Here is a 21,970-nt window from a genome sequence, read left to right as displayed (position 1 = left end):
AAAGAAAATCTCTAACATAGAAATTTTTTTACTCGAAGTGCTCGGCGTTTACTACTTCAAATTATTCGTTCTTCTGAAAGCACATTCGGCGATACTTAGAAGTCGACACAATTTACTCTTCGGTCTTACGAGGTTAAACTAGGACTGCATAGTGGCATTAAATACAAATGGATAATTTTTAGCGTAGGAATTTTAATAAAGCAACGTTTTATCATCATCATCATCATCATTTCAGCCATAGGACGTCCACTGCTGAACATAGGCCTGTACCCCAATGATTTTCATAATGACCGCTTGGTAGCGGCCTGCATCCAGCACCTTCCTGCTTACCGTTATGAGGTCGTCGGTCCACTTTGTAGGTGGACGTCCTACGATGCGCTTTCCGGTACGTAGCCTCCACTTGAACCCAGTGTTGGCACTAATCAATTAATTTTTTAATCAATTAATTAATTTGATTAATTTTAATCATGATTAAATTAATCCTGATTAAAATAATCATGATTAAAAAAGTAATCATAATCATGATTAATTTGTTAATCATTAATCAATAATCATTAATTTGATTAACTTGATTAACTTCTTAAATGTTCTATCGAAAACAATCTTAAAACATTGAATTCTAATATTAGATGTTTGGTTTTAGGCTACAATTGCTACAATTCTATGACAGGTCATACCTAGATAAATATAAGGTAACCTAGACTGCCCCCCGCCCCCTTCCCTCGCTGAAACTTCCGGTGCAGTCTTCCGACCTCCCGTAGGAGGATATCAGTCCACTTCCCCTACCGTTCCAGCACTTACTTGCAACCCCACACTCCCACCACCTGCCCCCCACCCCTAGCCTCCCCTGAAACTTCTGGTACGAAGTCTCCTGCACCTCCCCAACACGCAAAACCTCCTAGCTTAGCAACCCCACCCTTCTATTGAATTGCCCACGCGTGGGCCTCCCCCCGAAACTTCTGGTACGAAGTCTCCTGCACCTCCCCAACACGCAAAACCTCCTAGTTTAGCAACCCCACCCTTCTATTGAATTGCCGACGCGTGGGCTTCTCCCCGAAACTTCTGGTACGAAGTCTCCTGCACCTCCCCAACACGCAAAACTTCCTAGCTTAGCAACCCCACCCTTCTATTGAATTGCCCACGCGTGGGCCTCCCCCCGAAACTTCTGTTACGAACTCTCCTGCACCTCCCCAACACGCAAAACCTCCTAGTTTAGCAACCCCACCCTTCTATTGAATTGCCCACGCGTGGGCTTCTCCCCGAAACTTCTGGTACGAAGTCTCCTGCACCTCCCCAACACGCAAAACTTCCTAGCTTAGCAACCCCATCCTTCTATTGAATTGCCCACGCGTGGCCCTCCCCCCCAAACTTCTGGTACGAACTCTCCTGCACCTCCCCAACACGCAAAACCTCCTAGTTTAGCAACCCCACCCTTCTATTGAATTGCCCACGCGTGGGCTTCTCCCCGAAACTTCTGGTACGAAGTCTCCTGCACCTCCCCAACACACAAAACGTCCTAGTTTAGCAACCCCACCTTTCCGTTGAATTGCCCACGCTTGCGCCTACCTTGGGAGGGGGGGGGACTTCTACCCTATCGTCAGCCAGCCCGCTTAACTTCTATCCTGACCCAATTTTGCTGGAGGATACCGGAAGAATAGAAGGAATTGTGAGAAACAAAACTAGTGCGATAAGTGTTTTGAGTAGTGAAAATTGACGCAGTTTTTTGGGAAAACGACAGTACAACTTCAGATCCCCCCTTTGCTAGATATTTTATAAGTCGCGGGTACCTTTTCATACACTCCCAACCCTTTTCTTATGAAAATAGTAGATAGTTAATCAAATAATCAAATTAACGATTAATGATTATGATTAATTAATCTTAATCAAAATTTTTGATTAATGATTAACTAATCATAATCAAAAAAATTTGATTATGATTTTAATCATTAATTTTTAATCATTAATCAGATTAACTTTTTGCCAACACTGCTTGAACCCTGCTGCCTCAGTTCTGCAAACTACTGTGCCCTGCCCATTGGCCTGTTTTGGACCATTTCAAATTAATTTCATGTTAAAATACGATTTAATACTAATATAGACATCATGATTTTCAATAATATGGATAAATACACTTATGAGTAATAAATTTATGAAAACAAATATTAGGATACATCACATTTATGAATATTATAGTTATTTATTCGAATGATTATGAGTTTCGATCATTAGTATAGAAAAATATATGAAAACAAATATTAGTAAAAACGAAGTGTATGATTAGTGATATTATGAATATCAATGATTATGTTTTTAAATATGTAGGTTTTAAATTTTTTATGAAGAATGATCATTATGGTATCAAATTGTATGAGAAATATTTTCGGACCTCCAATGATAGGAATTGAAAAGTTATGTAAGAAAATGCGCTACCGTACTATATTAATATAGGTACTATTCATGATGAAAAGGGCGACCGGTGTCGCTCAAAACTGACCGGTGCGCTGTCCAAAAGGTATTTTGGCAGATTTTGCATTATTTATTTGTTTCAGCCCGCGTCCGCGGCAGTGAGGAGCAGTTGTGGGAGCACCTGCAGTGTGTGGAGGAATACCTCCTTCGCGTCGTGAACTCCGTTCACAGCACCATCCGCCATGACATCATCACTGCTGTCCTCGCCAAGTTTTACTCGTTCATCTCTGATCCGCGTAAGTACCTTTTCAGCTGAAGAGTACCTCATGAAAAAATATTTGCCCTGTTCTAGGTATATTTTTTTGGTTGATACCTACTTATAATTATTTATTTTAAAACTTTATTGCACTCAAAACAAGACGAAGTTAATACCATACGTCATCCTCATCCAGTCACTTTATATAGTATACCAAAATAATCTTTGTACATTTTAAAATATTAAACAGTGCAAGTAAAACTGAACTGACAATAATATTAAATATTATTAGTAAGAAAGGTTGGAAAAATAACGAGTCGCGGCCGCAAAGTCGACGAGAGAAAAACGCAAAAGGGGCAGATTTTTTAGCAAGGGACAATTTTGAGACGCTCCTATTTCAGTTATTTTTAGATGATTTTTATCCGCAGAATAATAACTTTACATCATGTTCGTCGTCTAATACTAGAAATAGTATCGGCGTGTTCATTGTTTCAGTACCAAGACCAAACTCGGATAAAATCCTAACTAGCACAGAATCCACATGTCTATCGCTCGAACATTTTCTCTTGTGGTTGCTGCCTAATATCAGAATAGGTATTCCTGCCGTCGCTCCCGCCACACTGAGCTAAAATCAATAATTCGGTGCAGATTGGACCCCATATTTCGTGTTTGTATTTTCTAATTGGCTGTTTGATAATAAAAATAATATGTATAAACTAGTGACAGCCTTTTTAGCATTTGGGTTAGTTATTTGTATTTCGACGATCTTTTTTCCTGTGACGTCGTTGTTACTATGATGTTCAAGTCAATGAAATACGTTGTACAAAATGACGTTACGGCTATGTACAATTGTACACGCATTTTGTTTTATATTTCGACAGCCATTTTAGCATTTGGTTTAGGTTTTTGTATTTCGACGCTCAACTCGCGAACTTTTTTCATGTGACGTTGTTATTGCTATGACTAGGGCATGCATTATTCGTTCGATATTGGTATTCGAATATTTCGAATACTAAAATTTATGGTATTCGAATACTTCGAATAAAACGAATTTTTCGAATACTGCTATTTTCATGTAAATTAAAAGAAACACTTTTTTGTCTATAATCAATCATTTTAATAAGGATCAATTTGCTTAATACTATCATCTAACTTCATTAACTACTTAAAAAAAAAGGCTGCTATCGAAGGTATTCGAAAAAATACTGTTCAAACGAATGAAGCCCCACATCGGTGATCTGATACCTGAACATCAATTTGGTTTCCGGGAAAGACACTCCACAACTGAACAGGTCCACAGAACCATAAACATCGTCCCTGAAGAACTAGAAAAGAAACGATACTGCTCAGCTGCGTTCTTGGACATAAGTCAAGCCTTCGATAAGGTCTGGCATAAAGGGCTCTTGTACAAACTTAAACAGAACCTCTCATGTCCGTTCTACGAAATACTTAGGTCGTATTTGAAAGACATATGCTTTGAAGTCACATCTGGAGACTCTGGTTCTGCCCTATGCAACATAACGTCCGGTATAGCCCAGGGTAGTGTCTTGGGGCCCGTGCTATACCTATTGTTTACCGCTGACCTGCCAACAACTGCAAATACATTCACAGGAACCTTTGCTGACGACAATGTAACAATGGCAACACATGACGATCCAGTGACGGCCTCACTCTCACTCAAATCTGTGCATGTTTCTGTAACCTTCACTCTCAGAAGAAACTCCTGCCCACCTGTTAAACTTAATGGTATCCAAATACCTCAGGCTGAGCCGCTGAGGACGTTAGGTATCTGGGCTTGCACTTGGACTGCAGGCTAACCTGGAGAAAGCATATAATATGGACAAAGAGGAAGCAACTAGATGCCAAACTAAAAAACATGATGTGGCTTGTCGGAGTCCAGTCACAGCTGAACACCAGTAGTAAAATGATGGTCTACAAAACTATCCTTAAACCTATATGGACCTACGGGATACAGCTGTGGGGAACAGCTGCCAACTCCAATCTCGACATAATCGAGCACTTAGACAAAAGCCGTACGTTTGATTGTCCAAATGCCGTGGTATATCAGCAACAGGCTCATCTATTAGGACTTGCCATTGCCCACAGTCAGTGAGGAAATAAAGAGCCATACACTTCGCTACAAGGATAAACTTTCAAATCATCCAAACTCATCAGTCCAACAGCTCATGACCATTGAAGGCTTCCTATTCAGCAGACTGCAAAGAGCTTGTGTCAGGCAGGAGTATCCTTAGTAGATTTTAGGACAGTTGAGAAACCGGATGCCCACTGAGGGCAACTGAGTCACTGGACTCCTGCTGATTTACTACAAACAAAAAATCTCAGTACCACAGGAGATAACTACACCATAACACTAGCACCATTGGAAACCATATGTCTGGCACTTTAACCTTTTTCGCGAATATTGGTTGGCACTTGAAGGGATATCTGCGATTGCGCGCACTTGTCCATAATCTAACCTTACCGCTAACTTCTTGCCTGCAGTTTTAATAGTTTTAAGTTTTATTAATAAGTTTGCGGTCAGATATTTTTACAATTTTTTAATAGAAAGGCGTATTCGTATTGTTCGAAAAGACCGAATAATTACATAGATGCTATTCGAATAATAAATGTGGCGAATATCCGAATAATATGGATATCCGGATATCCGAATTGCATGCCCTAGCTATGACGTACATGCTAGTTAAACACGTTGCTTAAAATGACGTTTGGGCTATGGACATGCATTTAAAAAATATTTCAACAAGAATTTCATTAGTGAATTGTATAAACACACCATTAAAAATGTTATAATAATTATTAGAATCTACTCAAGTAAAAAATATAGTTTACAGCAAACAATAAAATATCATTAATAGGTAGGTAGACAGACACTGGAATTGGCTCGTGTGCCCGACTAGTAGTGTAGGTTTTTTACCCCTGCCAGAATGATCTTGAAGGAATATGTTAAATCGAAGTAACCTTGTATTAAAATGAGGTGCAGGTAGACCAATTGCAAATATCTTCTTGCGTCATAAGCACCTATCCCAAACTCTTCAAGATGCTTGGAATCATGTTGTTTGTCGTTTGTAGATGCAAATTTATCGTACCCGATTGCACTGAATTTAAATTAAGGCACTCATTTTTATATTCCATCGGTTGTGACAGTTTTTTTATCGATTCAACGAGGAAAAATAAATATTGTATACACTTTGCGTCAACGATTTGCAAGACGTTAAAAGCTTTGTCAAATATGAAAAACAAGAGAGATGGCAGCACTTTATTACCTATTCAAGCCTTGGAAACTTAACTGGCAAATAAATTTTCTTTTAAAAGTAGGTGAAAAATCATTTTTAAGCAAACTACGCAAATTGTTGCAATGCGGTCTAAAGTAAGTAAAACAAGCTGCCATTTTGTAGGCTTCTCAGTAAACTTCTTTGAAAAGTGAAGCACAATGAATGAGTTCGCCAAAAATTTTCTTTTTGACATTTACGCAAAAGGTCTATTTACTTACCTATTGAGTGTGATCCTAAAAAAATATTAGAAAAGTCCTTGTTTATTATTAAATAAAATAGCCTGAAATGCTATTTCATAACTAAGAAAATACCTTTGAAGACGTCTCTAAATAAAGTACGTTTCTCGTCACTCCAACATAATTTTAAAATATGTAGGTACGTAGAATCAGAATAAAAGCAGAATATTAAGCGAAAAAGTAAAAAGTTGCCCTAAATGTCTTTTTTACTGATATAAGAGACGATACAATTTTATTTTGAAGCAAAAGGCTAGACTCGGGAAGGGTCCAATAGTCAATAGATCCAGCAAAATTGTAGACACAATGCTCTTCAAGATTCGTCAAGTGTGAATAAAATATTTCGCATTTGCCGGAAGCTGAGAGTTTAGTCGAGTGGTGTTCACGACCGGTATGCCGACGGGCTCGATATTGCGACCTGTATCTCTAGGGGTCTATAGTGAAATAAGAAATTCTTATACATGTCTATCTAAATATCATATTTAGTAGTAGATACAGGCCATCGATTTTGTTTTTAGCGTGAAAAGTACAAATTTTATTAACAGGCTTAATTAGTGGATATACCTCTAGTATATCCACTAATTAAGCCTTACAATGTCATGTTAACGAGCAATAATAATTCATAGACTACTATGATATTCAGACAGTAAATAATATGGAACCATGTAGTACTCATGAGCCGACGCGCTCTTCGTTGGTTTCCATTGTTCTGTAACTGAAAGGTACGTCTAGGTACCTTTAACGACACGAAACGTCTTCATAAGTATGAGCTTACTTTATGCGATAAATTAAAAAAATACTTTATTCAACCTTTTTGTAAGATACTTAGGTTCTCATTTGTCATGGCAAATCATCCTGTATACGCAGTCTACTCGACGACTCTCTTGAATATTAGATTATGGACTGTCTAGTGCCATAAGGTCCATTATTACGGAGTCCATCTTTCCTGCAGAAATGACGTCCGTGCAATACTGACTATTGGTCACTGCCGAATTAATTTGAATAAATTGATTTATTATTTAACGGGTGCCCCTCAAATATATTTATGAACACATCGTGTATGTTCACAATAAATTTGAATACATGCGTCTACTCATCAATTCAAGAGGCAATGAAATAAACTTGCCGCACCTAACTTCAGCCTACAAAGTTATCAAATTCAATCTTTGAGAACAACATTAATATTATTACATAAACCCAACGCGAAATCCTTTTCAAAAAGGATACTACAGAATAAATAAGTATTTAATAACAACAGGGCAATATTATTCTTTTATAAGCTGCCTAGCTCGCAGTTATTACATTATTTTGCAAATTGTTTTTCCCGTTATAAGCTGACAAAGGTGACTTAGTTTCATGCGCCGTTCTCATATGTTATGCATATCAATCGATAGGTTCTGCTGAAGTATTGGCAGGAAAAGCTAATTTTTGGGACGTGCATAAGTAGATAGCCGAACGAAAACATACGAAATAAAGAATATTTTTGAACATTATCATAAAATGTTATCCGCTTTGTTTGGCATGGTTTATTTTAAATATAACCTGACTAAAAATATTTGAATGTAGGTGGTAGGTATGTGAAAAATCAAATCAATAAACTAGACAGACGGACATTGAATCACATTACATGAAACGCAACTTTTATACGATTTGCAATTTGACAAATAATTTAATAGTTATCGTACATAAAATTTTTAATTTATTCCGATTTTAACACGTACCGCACTCACAGCTTTTATCCCAATATGAAAGAGCAATTATTATTGCTTTTAGTATTTTACCATTCCATTTATAACAGTTTACAAACATCTGTGCAATGAAGTTTTAAAACAAATAAAATCGGAATATTCTGTAGCATTACTAAGCTCATCTGAAGCGCAACGAACACGTTCAATGGGATAAACTATCGGTTTGGTAAACAGCTTAATCCTTTAACAGAGTCGGACGCCTGTCCGTCCATGTCCGTGGTGCTGGTCGTGCTGGATAGCTCGGACTCCGATGCCACCCTGGCGGCCGCTCGCTGGTTGGTCCAGCAGGTGGACAATGGGCCCGCGGTAGCTGGTCTCCGCGCCTCCCTGTCTTGCCTGTACCGCTGGATGTACGAGTGGCACGGCACCCCCGCCCTCGGGGATTGGGTCCATGCCTACATCAAGGCTCTCGAGGTAAGTACACGTTATGAACCGCCCCAGTAAGCTCTGACAACTATCTAGATATAACTTGATACATATCGCCTCCAACGAAGACAGACCTGTCTCGATTTCTTCAGTCACTTATTGCCTGTTCTTGTCCTGAAGTAATCACTTTTTAAATTACATACTTTAAAATTATATTTTTAGAAACTAACTTTGAAATTAATTCAATTTAGTTTGTGTATTACCGTAACTTAGCTAGTTCATTTGGCAAAAAAAAAATATTTTTCACATGAATTTTATTTTTTATTTTTATTGTTAGAAAAACAAACAGCAATCTATACAGGGTGGAAACGATAAGTGATCTCATTCGATTATTTCTAAACTATACAAGATATCGAAAAACTGATTACTAATCCTGAAAGTGCTTCACGAGCTCTTTCAAACGATATCAGTAATAGGTTACAGAATTAACTGGATCCATCCGAAAATTCAATATTTTTAGCCTCCATACTAAACGTATGCCACAATGCCAGCCACACAATATTGAAAGTGCTATTTTTTTTATTTTAAATAATAAACACTTAAAATTAACTCGTAAATTCCATTCTTATTTAAAATTATTCATGGAAAACATTGGTTTTAGGCTTTACTTGCTAAAATATTATCAAGAAATGAGTGCCATGACTGTGGCAGTACTAAATGTATGGAAGCTGGTAACATTGAATTTTTGGATAGATCCAGTTTATTTTATAACTTATTATTGGTACCGTTGGATAGAACTCGAGGAGCACTTTCAGGATCAGTAACCAGTTTTTGAATATCTTGTATAGTTTTTAATATAATGTGGTTTTACTAAATGTATGCAGGCTGGAAACATTGAATTTTCAGATAGATCCAGTTTATTTTGTAACATATTATTGGAACCATTGGATAGAGCTCGTGAAGCACTTTAAGGATCAGTAACCAATTTTTGGATATCTCGTATAGTTTAGAAATAATCGAGTGAGATCACTTATCGTTTCCACCCTGTATAATACACATACGCCCGTATTCACAAACGATGCTTGCTTAAGTGAAGTACGAGTTCCACTAGAGTAGTTAATTTTTCAAGTGTATAAAATCATGTTCCGGCCATATTACAATTTTACACCGTTTTTAGGAGAACGAACGTTTCGATATCCTTATCGAAGTGTCGGTAGACAATATGAGCCGGCTGTTTTTGGCCCTGGATGCCCCGATCGGCCTTCGTCAATCTGTCGCCGACGTCATCTTCCATGTCATGGCGGCGCTGCTGGAGTCCACCGATGCGCTGGATAGAGTAAGTAATGGACCTGTAATACTTTATAATTATCAATTGTCTAAAATTTTAAAACCCCGACGCAAAAAGTTAGTTATGTTGTTATTACCTATGTCTGTTGCATCGTAGATCCTAAACGAATTGTTCTTTAATGAAGTTTCATTTTTGTTCATTAGCTGGTTTTCTAGCGGTCTTAAGTATCAGCTGTAAGTCTGAATAATGAAGGGTATGACTTTTGAGCGGTACCTTGATGCGTCAAATTAGCGCTATTTTAACGAGCCAACTTTATTTTTGGGTTTTTAAATTTTGTTTTTTTTTAGTGCGATCATTATTACATAGGTAGTTCGTTTCCAATAGATCGCGCCGCATTTACGCCGTTTGCTATTGAATCAGTATTATACGGTACTTTTCGGTATTGCAGCGCTATTTCAACGAGCTAATCTTATTTTTGACTCAAAATATTAGTTTTTATTTTGCGTTGGGGGTTTTTTTTTGGGCGGCCATTACTATGTGTTCGTTTCCTAGATCGCGCCACACGTAGGCCGCGTGCTGGTGAACCTCGCCGCCGACAGCGGCCAATGGAGCCGCCAGCTCTTGCAAAACGTTGTCGATATCATCTCGGCCATGATCCAGCGCTTGCAAGAAGGGTTGAAACCTGAAGGCCTGGATGCGTTCAAGGAGAAATATTCTGGTGTGGTAAGTGTGTTTAATAAATTGAAACTTTTGGAAAAAAAATCTTACCAAAAGCATGATTTGCTGTGTTATTGATTCCCCATTCTCATTCATTCTTGTGTCCCATTCATCCATTATCAGGTACAGCATTAATTTCTGTATTAAATTATTATAATGTTACGCTAAAGTGATGTTCGTTCGGTTCAGTCAAATGACTTCTACTACTAGCTAGACAAAGGCTAGAATTTAAAATTAAAACAATGAATTTTCACGACAAAAAGTAGAGTAGGTACAAGTTATGTTTTTCTCCTTCCATGGTCTAACCGAATCTGTTTCTCTAACGTAATTTATAAAAATTTGGTAGGACTGAGTGGTATTTTTAATATTAGCGAAAATTTAATCCCAATCCATTCGTCATTTCGTTTAAAATTATTAAAAGTCTCTTTGATGCGTCAGGCGAACTAAAAAAATCCTGGCTCAATTCGAAAAGTAGGGCATAAAGGATTATTTCCTGCATATATGGGCAGATCAATGTAGGTACTGCTAGTTAGCGTCCCGGGCTCGTCAGCTCCGTCCGGCGGTACCAGGCTAGACTCACGCGGCTGCGCGGGCTTAGTGCACACTGCTATAAGTACGTACCTATTTAAATATCAACTGTACTTTGTATGATGTAATATGATATTAATTACTACAAATTATAATTAGTCAAATATCGCGCACTTCATTATTACATTTTGCTAATAACACACGACCAGTTGCATATAAAATCAGTCAACTGTTTAGCGGCCGGTGATATATTTCGTTATGTTTCGGTACATTATCTGACCGTTAATGAGATTCAAGCGCAGTTCGTTGCGTTGACGTCACGACGATTTATCGGTTCGCGATTTTCTGATTTTCCTGGGGTGTTTACGGAGAAAATTGACGAACACGTAGAGCAACATGTTGCCGGATGGCGCGCACTTTGTAGGCGAATTTACGTATAAAGAAAAAGCTTTAACTATTGCTTTTCGGGTTTATTTAATATCGCTTAATCGTGATTCGTTTAATCATTCATAAATAGAGGTCGGATAACTTATTCGCGACTTAGGTGGTTCATTTACTTGCCAGCGGTTCCCTGAATTTTTCAATTACTTCGCAAAATTGTAATACCTGCTGAATTTCAGCCGTAGACTTTTATAAAATTCCAGTTTAGGTCCAACGATTATTATTTTCGTTAGCTCCGTGTTGTCACCGTTCATTTGTTGTAGATACTATGCCTTGAGCGTCACATGGCATCGTGTGGCAACCGTTACCTGCAAGTATACCCGTGGCGCGCGCGCAACGTGTGCCTGACCTCCATGAAGTCCCACGTTCCGATCCGCAAGGTCGGCCTGCTGAACCTGGGCAACACCTGCTACATGAACAGCGTGATGCAAGCGCTCCTGGTCACCAGGCAGTGAGTACTTTAGATGTAACTTCTCCCTAGTCCTTCTAGCGACCTGATGCTGAGCCGATCCGCAAGGTCGGCCTGCTGAGCCTGGGCAACACCTGCTACATGAACAGCGTGATGCAAGCGCTTCTGGTCACCAGGCAGTGAGTACTTTAGATGTAACTTCTCCTAGTCTTTCTAGCGACTTACTGCTGAGCCGATCCGCAAGGTTGGCCTGCTGAGCCTGGGCAACACCTGATACATGAACAGCGTGATGCAAGCGCTACTGGTCACCAGGCAGCGAGTACTTTAGATGTAACTTCTCCCTAGTCCTTCTAGCGACCTGCAACTGTGCCGATCCGTAAGGTTGGCCTGCTGAACCTGGGCAACACCTGCTACATGAACAGCGTGATGCAAGCGCTCCTGGTCACCAGGCAGTGAGTACTTTAGATGTAACTTCTCTCAAGTCCTTCTAGTGCCTTGCTGTTGCTTCTGATGCGGGAGACATTGCCTCTGTCAGCGGCCGTACTTTCTTCTTTTGTTTTAAACCCTTCCTGTCGACATGCTGCAGCTTGTCTGATGCGGGATCCATCGGCTGCAGGCATACTTATGTAACTTCTTTTTAAACCCTTTTAGCGACTCGCTTCTGCTTGCCACTGCGTTGCGGGAGCTATCTATCGCCTCTGTCAGCGAGCGTACTTTTTGGTATCTACTTTTGTTTTAATCCTTTTTTAGCGACCTGCAGCTAGCTTGCCGCTACTATGCGGGAACAATCGACTCTATCAACAGGCGTACTTTTTGGTGTAAATTTTGTTTTAAGTCCTTTTAGCTACTCGCTGTAGCTGTGATGCTGAATTCTCAAACCAGCTTCGAGCTTCAACAGGTTTGTTTATTTTATATTTATTTTTATTGTGTACTTTTTTTAGGTTTTGAAATAGGTTTAGTTGATCGATATTTTACCTTTTCAATCATTGTGCTGACACTGAAATGATCTACCGACCTTCCAGAAAAAATGCGTATTACAAAAATTAGCTGTGACGCGTTTACAATCGAGCACCGTGAAACCTTATAAATTACAGAAGTTTCTTTTGAAATTTTGTTTCTAGTTATCTGGGTCCTTATTAAATAAAGAGTTTGGGTCTTTTGATATGCTTACAGAAATGTATTCTCAAAAAAGACAACTCACTTGTGAACAGCATTTAACTTAAAAAATACTTACGTGCTTATCTACTTACCATACACAAAACACAATTTGTAGCAAACTGTATTATCTGTTTTGTTTTTTCTTTTATGGTGGTTTTATTTTATACATCCTTAACAATTCGAATAGAACTAGAACCCCTGAATATATGCGACGATCTCGTTTGACTTCTGAAAATGAGTGGCGCATTTCATAAAGTTTAACACAGCAGCCCCCAGACACAAAACGTAGCTCGGAGCCCGGCCAATGTTTGCCTCCACCCAGCTTTGAGGCACAAACGCACTAAATTAATTGGGGCCCTCCTGCAGAGGCAGAGAAGGCCGTTTGTATGATGACTAGAAATGTACATTTCCGTGAAATATTTTAGATAGATAAACATTTTCTTAGAGACTTATTGATTGATTGATTTGAATCTGATGAGGAGTTACTTTTTTTTTACTTATAATTATTTACAAGACCTGATTTTTTAGGCATTCCATTAGGAAAACATGATGGATAGAGTTTCTATAATAAGCGTATTCTAAAGGAAGCCACGCGGCTCATGAGCCGCGTGGAACTTTATATACAATTTCTATTGTATCTCTCTAGTATCCGGCAATCAAAGACTTATTTTGTACCTCTTATTTTCTCTGTATAACGAATGTGGTAAGTCTGAACACGGAAGCTTTGTAACCTCACATTTCACACATACTCGTACCTTGCCGGATCAAGCTCATCGATAAAGCTATGTATCGGAGCTTCCGGCCTGGAAATTGGTTGTGGCTCACTGGCATCCCTGTGACTTTGCAAACAAACTTTAAAAAACCTTCAAGGCACACCCTCATTTTCAACTCGACACGTTCGCGTTTATGCTCAGAATGCCAACTTCTCAAAATGCCAACCGCTCGCAAAATGACAACTTCTCAGAATGCCAACTTCTCGAAATGCCAACTTCGCGAAATGCCAACTTCTCAAAATGCCAACTTCGCGAAATGCCAACTTCTCAAAATGACAACTTCTCATAATGACAACTTACAATTATAATGAATGCAGGAGCAGTGAATGCTACCACAAATAATAAAAATAATTAAAAAGTCCATATATTTACAATATCTCAATATATTTATTTGTTACTATACAATCAATCAATACACTAGGGTCGTATCGCATCAATCTCTCATCTCAAATGTCGATTGAATGACATACTTGTTACAATCATTGTCAAAATCAGATAAACAAAAACCGGGTACGGTCTGTAACAGGCTAACAGCAAAACAATTATTTTACTATATAAATTAACACATTACAAGGGCGATATAGTTTTGACAAGTATAACTTGTGCATTTTTTACAACTACCCTCATAATGTAACATTATTTTCGCCATGCACTAATTTATGATTTAAATTGTACTGTAACCTTACCTTATCTGGTTTTTGTTTATCCGATTTTGACAATGATTGTAACAATTATATAGGTGTATGTCATTCAATCGACATTTGAGATGAGAGATTGATGCGAAACGACCCTAGTGTATTGATTGATTGTATAGTAACAAATAAATATATTGAGATATTGTAAATATATGGACTTTTTAATTATTTTTATTATTTGTGGTAGCATTCACTGCTCCTGCATTCATTATAATTGTAAGTTGTCATTATGAGAAGTTGTCATTTTGAGAAGTTGGCATTTCGCGAAGTTGGCATTTTGAGAAGTTGGCATTTCGCGAAGTTGGCATTTCGAGAAGTTGGCATTCTGAGAAGTTGTCATTTTGCGAGCGGTTGGCATTTTGAGAAGTTGGCATTCTGAGCATAAACGGTTCAAAGGAAAACTTGTTTTAAAAAACTTTGTTAACCTGCCGTACCACAGCTCGCTTTTAGTTTAAATTTTTTATATTTTAAATTAATTTTGCTAGTTAGTTTGTAAAATATTCAATCAATACGTGCGCCGTTAATTTTGTACTCGTGTGGGTTCAGAAAGGGGTTGCGGAAAATGTGGGATGATTGAAAACAAAGTAGCGGCCGGTACATTTATGCCCATAATGCATACAGGGGGCCGCGAATGCTGGTGTGTCGTCCGATGAAGCGGGGAGAGAAAATTGCTCGGATTTTTTATTTTGCGCGAAGTTATTTGTAGTTTCATTTCATATTTTATAAGTTCCCAGTTTCCTTTGTTTTTGTATATTTTAACTCTACCATATCGAGTTCACTACTTTTTTAACGCTGGCATTCTAAGACACGAAATCACAGACCAAATACAACAATATGGAGATTTAGATACCTGTTCTTTACTAAAGAATAGAAATGTTGTCTCGAACGTCACTCCCACCCGGTATAACGAAATAAACGTACAAAGGGAAACGGGAAGTGCAAATAAAATGCATTTTAAAGCATACGAAACGGAAAACGCCTTTGGATTTCAGCTGAAATTCGAAATAATATGGGTATTGCAGAGAAACATAATAATCCTCTTTGGTGTAAGCAGGTCTTAAGGGCTTAGTGGAGTTATGAACTAAAAAGTTTGTTTTATGCCTTTGTGCTAATAGTTTACGGAATAGATTTCTTGGTAAAATGCAGAAGCTTTAGTTCTCCCTGCGCTCTTATTGGCTATTCAATCTAACCAAAGTAATAGAGCTAAATGAAGGAATCCCTTTGTAAGACTATTACGTTACAATTAGTGAGCTTTAATGTCCTGAAGCATTCGAACCTCAGCTCAGCTTAAATACTAATCAGTTGCAGGTCTTTAGTTCTATATTAAATGGAAGCAGGAAAAAAATTCTCAATTATTAATTAATCTTACTCTGTAATTATTTTGAATTTCGGAAGACTTCGCTCGTATTGTATTCCAGTCGGCAACTTACTCGGACTAAAGTAGCTAATAGCTCCATTAGAGGATCATATGGCTTGTCGGAAATTAGTTAAATGGTAAGCTGGGAGCCGGGCCTATAACAATCTGATAGTGGACGTATAAATCGATACTGCACCGGGCAGCTCCCCGCCCCAGCAAAAACAGGCTCACCCCAGCCGGCTCGTACTTAACAGAAAATAATAATTTAACTCAATATCCCCGTGAAAACATTTTAGCACAATACAGGTCGCGCGGAGTTTCGCGATGAACGCTTCATTTTTGCATTTAATTTCGTTTTCGCTGCAATCCATTGGTTGTCACAACATTTAGTCACTCTTTTGTCATTGCAAATTGAATTACAAAATGATTTTACAGGTTTGTTACTTTTGACATAACCTTTATAATGCTATGCATCTTTTTAAAAGTGACAGCAGGTTTAATTTAAAATGCTTGCGCGAGTGAAAATAAATATTATAAAAAAGCGAAGGTTTTCACACTAATAAAATTACTCAGTTTACTCAAGAGATAGAAATTATGTATTATTTAAAGCTGAGCCTAAACTATGTATAATCTACACAAGGTGACAAGGACCAATGCAAATGTTCAAGTTCAAAATTTTTGTTGCGCTTCTTTTTTGTTATCATAATTCAGATTTTCTTTTTTGTTACCTTTATTTGCAGCTGTGCTTTTCTTTAGTGGCGAATGTATGTTTTTTTTTTCTCTTTCTCCTATTTTATTTTATGTCCCCTGTGTATTGTTAGATCGATATGCTTTAAATATATGCAGTTTGCTAATCTGAGATAAGTGCTTCCATTGAAGTTCCTCGGACACGTTTCTGTTGGGACGTCGAGCGAAATCCGTCTTTGCAGCGATGCGAATAAAATTAAGATGGTGCTGCGATAGAGATAGGTCGCAGTTCGAGTGCGGTGCGATTGTAATCTCTCGATTGCTAAAACTTGATTTGGGGTTATTATCGGATGTCCGAATACTTTTGAGTTTTCTTTTCAGATTCAGCACTCACGTTGTGCTGAAGATGACCGGCGTACCTTACTGGTCGAAGATGGGGATGTTGTTTGCGAAGATGATGCATTCCGTCGCCAACAAGATCAACCCAGATGAGTTCTTCAAGGTGGTCAAGCCCCCATTCTTCACCAGGAACCATCAGCATGACAGCTCCGAGTTCCTCGGGTAAGTAAACTAGAAGCTTCACAGCATATTTTATTCCCTTTAAACACCTGGAATTTAATTATTCCTTTGCAACGTCCTGCCAGGTGCAGCGTAAAAGGCTTGCTGTTATTTCTCTTGAACTTTTTATTTAGTTGTTTATTAAGGAAGGTGAAGTGGTTATGTAATTGCGTTTTATTTAAAAAATAACGGGGAAACGATGTAGTTTATGCAATTTTATATTAAGGAGAAAATTACTTAATATTTCTTTGACTAATTCAAAGAGTAATTTTATGTTAATTTTTGAATTTAACAAAGTTGTAAAGTAAGATGAAACCGTGTTATTGTTTTGGAAAGCAAATGTTGTCAAAAGCATAACATTTTCATGGCAAAATTACGTTTTCGGGTACTAAATTGGTGATAATAAGTACGACTAGATTCTGTTATCCAATTTTGCATATACTTGTGTTGTATTCGGGCTTTTGTTCTCAACCGCGTCCTGTTAGCAGCATCGATCAGAGCCGATGGCTACGCCGGTAAAAGCTCATAATGAACGCTTCCAGTGCACACACGTCCACCGCTACAACGCCTTATTGCGCGTTAATGTTATTCATGTTTGCCCAGTCGGCGGCGCTTGATCGTACTTTGTCCATGCTTTACAGTTCATCTGATAAACATTCACTTTAAAATTTTGCGGGCTTCGTTAGACTTTATTAGAGAATAGAAATTAGGTTTATTTCAGCTTTTGTTATTTGTACCGACTTTTCGAAATTGTCTCTAAGCTATTTCAGGTTCCATTTAGTTCTTCAGAAATGTTCAGTGAATTTAGATAGATATGTTTATAAATAGCATAGAACTCGGCATCGGCTTTTAGCGGGATGACCTAAGTGAACTACATTTTAACGTTAAAATGTTATATTGACAACGCTAGAACCAACTTTGTGATACTCGGAACTGACTGAAACCCATTAGGGCCGAACGTGAGTGCGAACGTAATACCAACTAGTGTCACCAGCTTTTTAGTAACACATTTTATAAAATGTTTCGAAATTTTTCGTTACTTCCACTCATTTTGCTTTTTGAGCATTCATGCACAGGTTTGACGCTCAAAGCACGGCCCGGACGGATTCCTCGCGCATTCATAGCTTTTCTGAAATAAAAAGTGATTGTTTGTAAATATGTTTGCAAAGGATTACTGGAATACACTAGTCAAATTTCGAAATATTTTCTTGAATTCAAAACTGCATTCGAATTTAAAAACTCCTTTTTGTTTTATAACGGGTTCACAGAGGGACTTTAGGGCTGTTTTTTGAATCGCTAAGTTACGTTTATCTACCTTGGGAAAATTAAAGCCATGTATTCATTAGGCAACATTTGTTGATAAACTGTTTATGACTAGTGTGAAACAAGTTTACCAACAATTTTTTTAAAATTTTAACCCGTAGCACACAGAATGTCAGTATTTCTACAGTTTTATATAAAAATACAAAAATTGCATTATCTGTGTCGCCCTGCGGAAATGGAAAAGGCAATTAATTTGTCTAACTAGCTTCCTTCGGTCCGCCACGCCACCTGGAGTCATAACTAAATTACCTCTGAGTTTTTATTTTGTTTTCTCGTAATAACTTTAATATCGTTACGAAGAAATTCAATGAAAATGTGCAACAATATAACGATAGAAGTAACAGAAGTTGCACTAATCGGTGCACTTAATTGATTGAGATTCAGGAACAACAGGGATTCTCTTTTCCTGATTATTTATTTATTTATCTTTGTTTTTCTAACGTATGAATTGCCATTTTGTATTGTAAAAAAAAAATCTATTTTCAGTGCAAAGATAAAAGCTTTTATTAAGCCTGCTCCTTAAAAGTCGCTGAAAATTCAAAATAAAATGATCTAGAATTAGATGTATAAAAAATTCACAGTGTCATATAGGCCACGAATTTAAATATAAAAAAAAATACTTTTGAATACAATATTCTCTATTTATTGGCCTACTAGTTTCTTTGTTTTTATTTCCAAGACATTGCCGCAAAGAAAAATAGTTTCGTTATTGATTGCCAAGGGAAATACAACATAAGTTACCTTATTTTAAACACTCTTTGAACTTCCATGAATATTTTAGAGGAAATTATATTAACAATTACTCGTGTATACCAAGAAGGCACCATAATGTATTGGCACTAACATTGTTGTATTCTCTTATTGGAAAAGGTTCTTATCACGTTTTCCAAGGATGTTAGTGGTGGGTCTGATCATTATCGACGCCACACTTTGTAACAGTGATACGTTTGTGCTAGCTTATTCGAGAAAGTGTCGTGTTATGTCAGGAGTGCTTCGCCTATTTAATATGACAGAATAGGCTGTGATATTAGCATACAACACAAACACATTAATATTCATAGTTTGCAAATAAGCAAAGATATATTATCAAGACAACTTTTGATGACAGCAAAATAATGACGCGAAAACAAATAAGGTAATTTTATTTCTCGTTGTTTTATGGCGTGGGTTTGTGGCAGACTGACCTTAAATAAAAGCCGCTATAGACATTTTAATAGACTTGTGTATGTGCCCTTCATGACTTATCTATGCATCGTGTTATCAAACTAGGAACTAACACGAAACTTATTTCCCCTGCCCGTCCTAAAAATTAAATTCTCAATAATACAAACACGTACAAAGTAAGCTATTCCTGGAATCGGAGTCACTAAGAAAAGCCAACCAAGATAATTCCGAGGTGCATCGCTATCTCAAAGTCAGACCTGAAAGCCAAAGGAAAATTAAAGCTTAGTATTCGCGCTTTGTAAATGCATATCCAACAATCCAATTATGCTCAGACTCCCACTTTAGAAAAAAGGTAAAAATGTAGTCTGCCTAATCCGCCCGCTGCATGATGCTGTCGGAAACTAATACTTTGCTAACAAGGAGATAAAGAAATATGGCAAATGTTAACGATATTTATTAAAGGCTTTTTTTGAGTCTGGTAATTTGATCTGAAGCTTAAATCCTGGAAAAATGTTTTACAATAAAGTATTTTTAGATCGCTGTTCACGCGAAAATGAGTCTTATACAGTTTGGTTAGGTTAGGCATGTGATAGTCTGATAGGAAAGAATTTTCCGTACATTGGAGGGCACGTTCAGTCGTTCTGTAATGTTTGCTACAAGGGTTATCAGACCACACACGATACAAGAAACTTTATGTACTACCTTGACTAAAATAAGATAATAATTTTGTGTTTTTCCGTTCAAATTCATGATAAGTATAGCCTGTAAAGTATTCTATTATTCTTTTGTATTAAATATCGATTCCAAGATCTCTAACGAACAATCGATTAGATATTTTCACTATCGATAAACACTATTCCATCCCTAGCCCTGTCAAAAGTGTCAGTGTCAAAGTTTAACGTCGATTGTTTTCGCGATAGATATCTGTTTGAGCTGCTGCGCTCGTACGAGCACTGCTCGGACGTCAACTTCGACTACTCTCGCCCCGCGGTTCTGGCCGGGTCCAGCCGAATGCGCGCGATTGCTCACGCGCAAGCTGCCCAGTCTTCCAGGTAAGCATTATCCAGTTTAATGAAGCTACTACGATTTTCCATTCAATAATCGAGCCGTTCCATGAAGAACGTGACAACCTCTAGTTGCCACACTCTTACAAGAGTTCAACCTCTCAGAGGTTAGCGTACCATCCCTACATTGTCGACATTCCACCAGCTCGCACTAAGCGTTTAGATAACTCTTTTATAATGCGAACAGCTAGGGACTGGAACTCGCTGCCTGCTGCTGTCTTTCCTGAACACTATAAACCGGACCTTTTCAAGGCGAGGGTGAATAGGCACTTACAGGGCAGATAGTACCATCCTAGACTGCATCTCACTTAACACTAGGTGCGATTGCGGTCTAATACCTGCCTTGTTATGCATAAAAAGGCTCTTTTTCATCAAACTTAAAAACTCTCAAGCAATGGTTTTCTTTTTCTTTTTTTTTTTTCAAAATAGTAAAATTTTTATATTCCTTTCTCCGGACTTATGACTTACAAGATTTTCTTCCTGTAAAACAGCCGTTTAACTTGCAGTGATGATCATGGCGACGCCAACGCCAATAGGCGATCCGCATCGCCGCGCCCGGGGAGCAGCGCCGCCGGTAAGTTCCTAGTTCCTCTAAAACCAAACAAAGTCTGCAATGAACTACTAGATAAGCACTATTTCAGCTTTACAGATTCGGGTTCAGACAAAGTTTTCGTTATAACTGTATCATGTTACATAAATACTACTTTGCTTTAACTAGTCTTGTTTATTAAGCGATTCGGAAATCACTGCGATGTTGCGAGACTTTAGTTTAATACGGGATTAGGTATACCCTTTAGCACTGCTAGTATTAGGTATATATTCTGTGCCTCTAGCTCCGTCCCCACCGCTACAAAACTTCGTAGCGAGGATCTATAGCTTGACCGCCAATACAAAGTGAACTAATGAATGAACTTTATTTACGCCCGTATTCACAAACTATGCTTGTATAAATGAAGCAGCAAATCGAACGCACAGGTGTGATTGGTTCGTGTGTCACCTTGTGCGTCCCCGCGCATTGTGAGACCTCATAGTAATGTTTGTGAATACGGGCGTTAGTTTGATAGCGAACCTCTTTACAGGATCAAGCTCCAACAAAAGATCTCAAAGCGACGAGGTCCTGGTGCCTCCGAAGAAGCGCTGCTACCGCGTGCGTAGCGATCCCGAGCCTTTCTTGCGTCGCGACTCTTTCGTCGATGGCATGTTCGGAGGCGTGCTTCTGACGCGTGTCGAATGCACTGAATGCCACTCGTCGTCTCTTTCGCGCGACGTGTTCCGCGATCTCCAACTCGCGTTCCCCGACAAGCCAGAAGGGTGGCAGCACAGCGTGCAGAACCTTCTCGATTTCTACTGCTCCAAGGAGCGGCTCACCGGCGAGAACCGGTACATGTGCCGCGACTGCGGCGGCCTCCGCGACGCCGAGAGGAGCGTGCTGATTGAAACCACGCCCAAATATCTGATTCTCGTCCTGAAGAACTTCAAGTAAGTAACTTTTTACTTTCACTGATT

The 21,970-nt window shown here is 38.4% G+C and overlaps 1 protein-coding gene across 1 annotated transcript in view; it reads left to right on the top strand.

The window, feature by feature from the left end:
- The window catches only part of LOC135087070 (ubiquitin carboxyl-terminal hydrolase 38), a 45,672-nt gene that overhangs the window by 19,208 nt on the left and 4,494 nt on the right, over window positions 1–21,970 (top strand). Inside the window, exons 3-13 of the mRNA XM_063981914.1 lie at window positions 2,550–2,702; window positions 8,127–8,350; window positions 9,480–9,638; window positions 10,143–10,313; window positions 11,540–11,727; window positions 11,846–11,864; window positions 12,040–12,137; window positions 16,737–16,916; window positions 20,321–20,452; window positions 20,971–21,038; window positions 21,544–21,943. Coding sequence (XP_063837984.1) covers window positions 2,550–2,702; window positions 8,127–8,350; window positions 9,480–9,638; window positions 10,143–10,313; window positions 11,540–11,727; window positions 11,846–11,864; window positions 12,040–12,137; window positions 16,737–16,916; window positions 20,321–20,452; window positions 20,971–21,038; window positions 21,544–21,943 — 1,792 coding nt within the window. The remainder of the gene's footprint in view (window positions 1–2,549; window positions 2,703–8,126; window positions 8,351–9,479; window positions 9,639–10,142; window positions 10,314–11,539; window positions 11,728–11,845; window positions 11,865–12,039; window positions 12,138–16,736; window positions 16,917–20,320; window positions 20,453–20,970; window positions 21,039–21,543; window positions 21,944–21,970) is intronic.

Source organism: Ostrinia nubilalis, chromosome Z (assembly GCF_963855985.1).
Source record: "Ostrinia nubilalis chromosome Z, ilOstNubi1.1, whole genome shotgun sequence".
NCBI classification, from domain to species: Eukaryota; Metazoa; Arthropoda; class Insecta; order Lepidoptera; family Crambidae; genus Ostrinia; species Ostrinia nubilalis.
This window is presented reverse-complemented; position numbering and strand designations above follow the sequence as displayed.